The following is a 6,755-nucleotide window of genomic DNA, read 5'->3' on the forward strand; positions in this document are numbered from 1 at the left end:
AAATATGAACATATTTTTAAATTGCAGGTGCAAATTGAGCATGTTGAAAGATCTGCATTTTATGACCGAGCAAAGAAAGCCTATGCAATTGTTCACACCGGGTAATGTCAGGTTTAGATAATTCCACACCGGGTAATTTTATATTAAAGTGCAGTTATAACAAGCAAAGGTTCTGAGATAAAAACTTTGAATCATCACAATCTTTAATCTGATTATTTTCATGTACATGTACCTCAAGAACAAAGGTTAGTGGCACATTTTTAATCTATAATCTATACAAAAGAGAAAATTAATTAAGGTCAAATTTGCCACAATTGAAGATGACCAGGTGCTGGGTATTGTGTTTCTATATTTCGTCAATCTAATAAGAACTAGAGACTTTGATCTGTTAAATATATTGCTACACAAGTGTGTTTATTTAAAATATATACAGGAGAGGATCAAAGAACCTAATCTTAATTAGATCTATTCAGTAATAATATCTTGTAGATATACATGTAACACCAAATTTTTAATAACTTTCAAGATTAAAGATGGCAGCTTGGAAAATCTGAGAATATGGTAATTGAATTGTACTTGTGTCATATTTAATTCTTCTGAATTGATTTATTTAGAAAGCATTCACTCACTTGAAATAAAAGACAGAGTCTTTTACATCAGCGTCGAAAACTTTTCACAATTTCATCTTCTTCAGAACCACTAGGTCAATTTCAACCAAACTGAGCACAGCATGTACTACGATAAAGAGGATTCAAGTTTATTTAGCTGAACCAGCTCCCCTTGCAAGGGGAGATAATCAAGAAAAGGCAAAAAAAAAACAAAAAACCAAGGCGGGGTCATTTAAAAATCTTCTCAAGAACCTAGAGTGTGGCTATAGTTGGGAAGTGATGTTTTACATGGGGATATACATGTATAGAAAATATCTTCTACTCATGAACTGCTTGGCTTTGATCGGTCATGCTGATAGGCAGGCACCCTCAGGTAATGCAGATTCCAGTTTAGTCAAAACATGGCCCTAGAGAGTAAAATGGGGCAAAATTGGGGAGCAAATGGCAATAAATGGAAATATTCTTTTTATACCCCCCACAACTTGAATCGGGTTGTCCATCTGTCTGTCCGTCCATCCGTCCGTCTGTAGACGCAATGGTTTCCAGGCTCTAAAGCATTATCCTTTCCACCAACTGTCACCATATCATATATATGGACTACCCATGGGATGAAGATGTTCCCTATCGATTTTGGGGTCAAACGGTCAAAGGTTAAACACACTGGACATCGAAGTAGCAATATGGTTTCCGGGCTCTAAAGTGTTATCCTTTCCACCTACAGTCACCATATCAAACATATGGACTACCCATGAGATGAAGATGTTCCCTATTGATTTTGGGGTCAAAAGGACAAAGGTCAAGCGCACTGGACATTGAAGTAGCAAAATGGTTTCCGGGCTCTAAAGTGTTATCCTTTCCACTTACAGTCACCATATTTTATATATGGACTACCCATGGGATGAAGATGTTCCCTATTGATTTTGGGGTCAAAAGGTCAAAGGTCACACGCACTGGACATTGAAGTAGCAATATGGTTTCCGGGCTCTAAAGCGTTATCCTTTCCACCTACAGTCACCATAACATACATATGGACTACCCATGGGATGAAGATGTTCCCTATCGATTTTGGGATCAAAAGGTCAAAGGTCATGTGCACTGGACATCGAAGTAGCAATACGGTTCGGTTTGTCATGCCATTTATTTTTTACACTCAGAAAAGAGGTAGTTTATACCTATTACCAACACCCTTTGGGAGATTGGGGTAAGCGGGGGGTATTCTTAGTGAGCATTGCTCTCAGTACCTCTTGTTTCATACTAATCTCATGGTAGAAAGTTACATACACTTTTTAAAAATGAAAATATGAAATAAAATTAATCATTGACCACACAGATTTTTAGAAAATTAAATTTTTCTTATTTTTACAAAGGGCAGACAACTCTTCCAAAAAGTCTTAAGTGCAAAAAGGTCAACTTCAAATCATTTATCAGTCATGTGAATTTCATCTGCTTCACTTTCATCATTATTTAACAATAAACTTTTATGTTGATCTAAATCCTTCAAAATTGTTGGTTATCCTTTCATTACACATGGAATACCTTAAAAGACGATTATTCTTGAAAATGAAAGTGGTGTATCTAAAGGGGCTTTAACAGTGAAATCATCTTTCCTAGTTTAAAAATTGTCTTTTCAAGAGCAGCAGGGCTATGATAAATTTAGTCACATTGATCTGGGAGAATCCATTTTACATAACACCTGAATATAGACAAAACATCTTCTCCTGAACAGCAAGACCATGTTAGTAATATTGATATGTTGTGGGGAAGTCATTGTCATGTGGAGCTAGGGTGAGGTCATAATATGGAGTGTCAATTTTTGGTGGAAATAGAGGGTAAAAACCCAGATGAGCACTGTGGTCCTTGGACCTCTTGCTCAATCTTCCATTGAACTGTACAGGAGCAGTTACATCATTTTGATCTTTTTCTTCTATTTTACAGAGAAATGGCCAAGTATGGAAACATTATTTTGAAGAAGGGGTTGGCTCTCTGACCCCCTTGGAAGAGATGCATCATTGCTGAATCTGTGTTGTGATAACCTGTCATTGGAAATTTTTCTTTTTTCATTTATATGTGTGATTTTACAGTTTATTAAATTCACATTCTTGGATTACATAACCGGTAACAACACATTTACCTGATTGCTTTTTATGAAAACTTATTTACTACTGAAACATGTATTAACAAATGTTACGCAAATAAAGAAACAAAACTAATTTGGCTGTATTCTTTTATAATGAAGAAAAACATTTGAGACTTTCCAGTGCAATCTGTTCTTGAAAAGTGAGAAAATCTGAGTACTCAAAGCACATTACTGCCGCTAATGTACATAACTGAGCGTTATCATTATAGTACATGGATATTCAACATCAGATTGTGTAACATACACAGTCTGAAAGCTGTTGTATATAAATAAATCATACAGGCAATAACTGTGTATAATAAAACACGGTTACAGTGAACACACTTGTAATGAATTCATGCTTACAGTAAAACATGGTTACAGTGAACACACTTGTAATGAATTCATGCTTACAGTAAAACACGGTTACAGTGAACACACTTGTAATGAATTCATGCTTACAGTAAAACACGGTTACAGTGAACACACTTATAATGAATTCATGCTTACAGTAAAACACGGTTACAGTGAACACACTTATAATGAATTCATGCTTATAGTAAAACACGGTTACAGTGAATACGCTTATAATGAATTCACACTTACGGTAAAACACGGTTACAGTGAACACACTTATAATGAATTCACACTTACAGTAAAATATGGTTACAGCGAGCACACTTATAAAGAATTCACACTTACAGTAAAACACGGTTACAGTGAATATGCTTATAATGAATTCACACTTGCAGTAAAACACGGTTACAGTAAACGCACTTAAAATGAATTCACACTTTCAGTAAAACACGGTTACAGGAACACACTTATAATGAATCCATGCTTATAGTAAAACATGGTTACAGCGAACACACTTGTAATGAAATCAGGCTTACACTGAAGTGATTTCTTTCCCTATATAGTATTAAAATATAATGAACTTGCTGGATATAACTAATTATGTTTAAGTAAAATTGTTTGTCCGTAGCACTTCACTATAAGCATGTTTTACTTTGTACAGATTGTGTATTGTGCCACAGCAGCAGATTCTGTAATTGCCACAGCTGTTGTATGTAAATGAATCATGGAAGCAATAAATTAAATGTAATCATATTGAACATTCCCAATTTGGCATATTATATAAACATGTATGTATTTTGCTGTACTCTAGAGACACTTGGATGGCACAGCTTGAGTGCCAAAGACTTGTATCTCTTTGTTAGTTATTGTGTAAAGCTGTAACGTATGTGTTTAATACTAATGTGGTATTAGGAATTGAAAAGATAGATACAACGGAAGTACAATCCACTGGATTTTTCAGGAAATATTTCTTATTAGTTTAAAACATAGGAAGACCGTTTTGACCCGAAACTCATTGTAACCATATTTATGGTATCGCAGAGTTCGGGCCCATAACAGACTTAGCCTCTGCGGTTTAAAAGGGTGGTAGTGGTATATATTATAGGGAATGTGGTTACAACTTTAAAAGGGTGGTGGTGGTATATATTATAGAGAATGTGGTTACAACTTTAAAAGGGTGGTGGTGGTATATATTATAGGGAATGTGGTTACAACCGTTGGATGTCTGTGATCTGAGGATTGCTATACTGACTTCAGAGTGACCCCCTGAAACGATTGATTGATTGAAGTTTTACGCCATTTTGGCAATATTTCAGCCATTTTACGTCGGTCAACTAATTGAAATATGTTTGGTGGTGAGTGTTTGAGGTTCCCTGACAGCCCCCAGTGAGTCTACTCTTTTTCGAGCATCAGGGAAACGATCTTTTGCGTGCCAAGGGGGTTGTGATCCTTGACACGGGACACCCTTTAACGTCCCATCCGACGGACATAAAACTTAAAAATACATAAACAGGCTAAAAAAAAAAAAAAGATTATACCATTCTTGGTATTAATTCTCTTCATCTTAGATTTGGGTTTAAGGTCAAATCTATATCTTCCGGCTTTTATCCTACTGCAATCCGCTGGTTTCTGGTTATATTCCGATCATTAAAAACTGGAAAATAATACGGAATTACAGGACAGGCTATTCTAAATATATACACATCTATTATAACAGAGGTCTGAGAATGAAAAAAAATCCGTCTGTACATACATTTAATTAATACTGAGTTGTTCTTTGAAACACAAAAATTCATTTCTTATAAAAATGTTGATACTGAAAATTTTTATGCCCTTTGGAACAGATGGAACCAAATTTTTTCATCTCTCTCTCTCTCTCTCTCTCTCTCTCTCTCTCTCTCTCTCTCTCTCTCTCTAACAACTAAACACTTCTGTAATTCTATATTACATGTATATTATGAAGATATACCATGAACTATTTAAAGAATGTTTGTTGAAAAAATAATAATAATAATAAATAATAATAATACTAACTGAGCATGTAAAACTGTCCTCTACGTACATTTATTACCAACAGAGATCTGAGAATGTAAAAACTGTCTTCTGTATACGCAATGTAATTAAAATTAGTTGTTCGATCCGCTCGTATACTCGTTATGTGAGCGAGTATGCGAGCGGGTCTAGTAACATCTAATTTTAATTACATTGACATCAGAATATTAATGAAAACACTTCTTCTAGTGACAGGATCACATATATACAGATTTAACAAATCATTCATATGTAAATTAAACACCAATGGACTTAGAACACTACCTTGTAAAATCCACACTCTGAGCTAAAGGTTTATTCAAGTTATTCTAGGAATTTGGTTCTACAATATGTATTTGAACCAAATAGAGATGTTCCCCACAGGGAGATAAGGAAATTTAAGTCAAGTAAGTCACATGGGGGGGGGGGGGGGGGGGGGGGTCCGGTGTAATAATTTTGGAATGTATTTTTTGGTACTTATAGAGGATCCCAGTTAGATCGATAGAAGCTGAGGAAACTGTTATGTTTTAATTTGATTGACTAACAATGGTTTTCTAAGTGAAGATCTGGTCTGCTGTATAGTAATATCGTTTGAATCAAGTTTGCAGGGACGTAGCTAAACCTGTTATTAATGTGGACTTATTAAATAGACAAGGGGCCCCAATGATCCCTTGGCGAAGCCCGTGGACTTGGAGGGGTGGTGGTAGATTCTTGGCATCTTAACATGGAGTTTAGCACCTTCCTTAGATACGAAATTCATAGTTTGCTCAAATAATAGGCATGCACTTTTAGAGTAGAAATTACAAACTCGAAGAAAAAACACGGATTTTATTTAATTATCTCGATACTGAGAACATTGCCAAACAGAAGAGAAAGGATGAACGCCGTTCTTTCCCATAACTTTGACTTGTGAAGATGTTCTTTACTCGAAACAAAGATCCACATAATCATAATGACTTTATGTACTTTGAATGAAAAGTTTATCTTTATTTTTTAATTCTAATTATTTTCGTATTTTACTTATTGTTGCAAAATGCAAATGGATAAGTAGACGTTAGGTAATATGAGTGTATGAACGCATAAATACGCCCCTGGTTTAAATTGTAATAACGAGTACAGTAGTTTTGTTTTAAACCTTAAAACCTGTGTCATTTTTATTAATTTCATCTTATGAAAAATGACAGAAAATAGTAAACATGACTTGTCTACATAGGAGACATATTTCAAGCCTCCCCCCACCAGGACGACTCATTGGGGACCTCAAGGTGGTCCCCTCATAAAATTGCGCCCAGATTGGAAGTTCATATAATTAATATATATTTTCTCTCTCTCTCTCCCTCTCTCTCTCTCTCTAGCCAACCCAACCTACTAAGCGGGGACGTCCTCACAATGTGTAAGAGAATACACTCATACATTATTCTAAAGGCAAAAAAAGTACCATGTTAAGTAGCAGGGGCGGATTCAGGAAATTGCGGCTACCGGGGGGGGGGGGGGGGGGGGGGGGGGGGGGGGGGAGACGGGCATTTTATGAGGCATGGGGTCTGGGCTCAGGACTGGATTTTACAGAATTTAGATTTGATAGGACTTGAAATATGTCTCCTATCGAGTCATTTGTACTATTTTCATTTTCAATGAGGCGAAAT

At 35.8% G+C, this 6,755-nt stretch overlaps 1 protein-coding gene across 5 annotated transcripts in view; it reads left to right on the plus strand.

The window, feature by feature from the left end:
- LOC125657891 (fucose mutarotase-like) overlaps nt 1-2,815 on the plus strand; it is an 11,461-nt gene extending 8,646 nt beyond the window's left edge. For 2 of the 5 annotated variants that reach the window (XM_056148400.1, XM_056148398.1), the window contains exons 5-6: nt 28-101; nt 2,544-2,815. In XM_056148400.1, coding sequence (XP_056004375.1) covers nt 28-101; nt 2,544-2,595 — 126 coding nt within the window. In that variant the 3' untranslated portion in view covers nt 2,596-2,815. Of the gene's footprint in view, nt 1-27; nt 133-2,543 lie in introns of all 5 variants that reach the window. The other 3 variants (XM_056148401.1, XM_048888782.2, XM_048888781.2) reach the window with 2 other exon arrangements.
- Nucleotides 2,816-6,755: the final 3,940 nt, after the last annotated feature.

The sequence above is a fragment of the Ostrea edulis genome, chromosome 9, assembly GCF_947568905.1.
Source record: "Ostrea edulis chromosome 9, xbOstEdul1.1, whole genome shotgun sequence".
In the NCBI taxonomy this organism is placed as follows: Eukaryota; Metazoa; Mollusca; class Bivalvia; order Ostreida; family Ostreidae; genus Ostrea; species Ostrea edulis.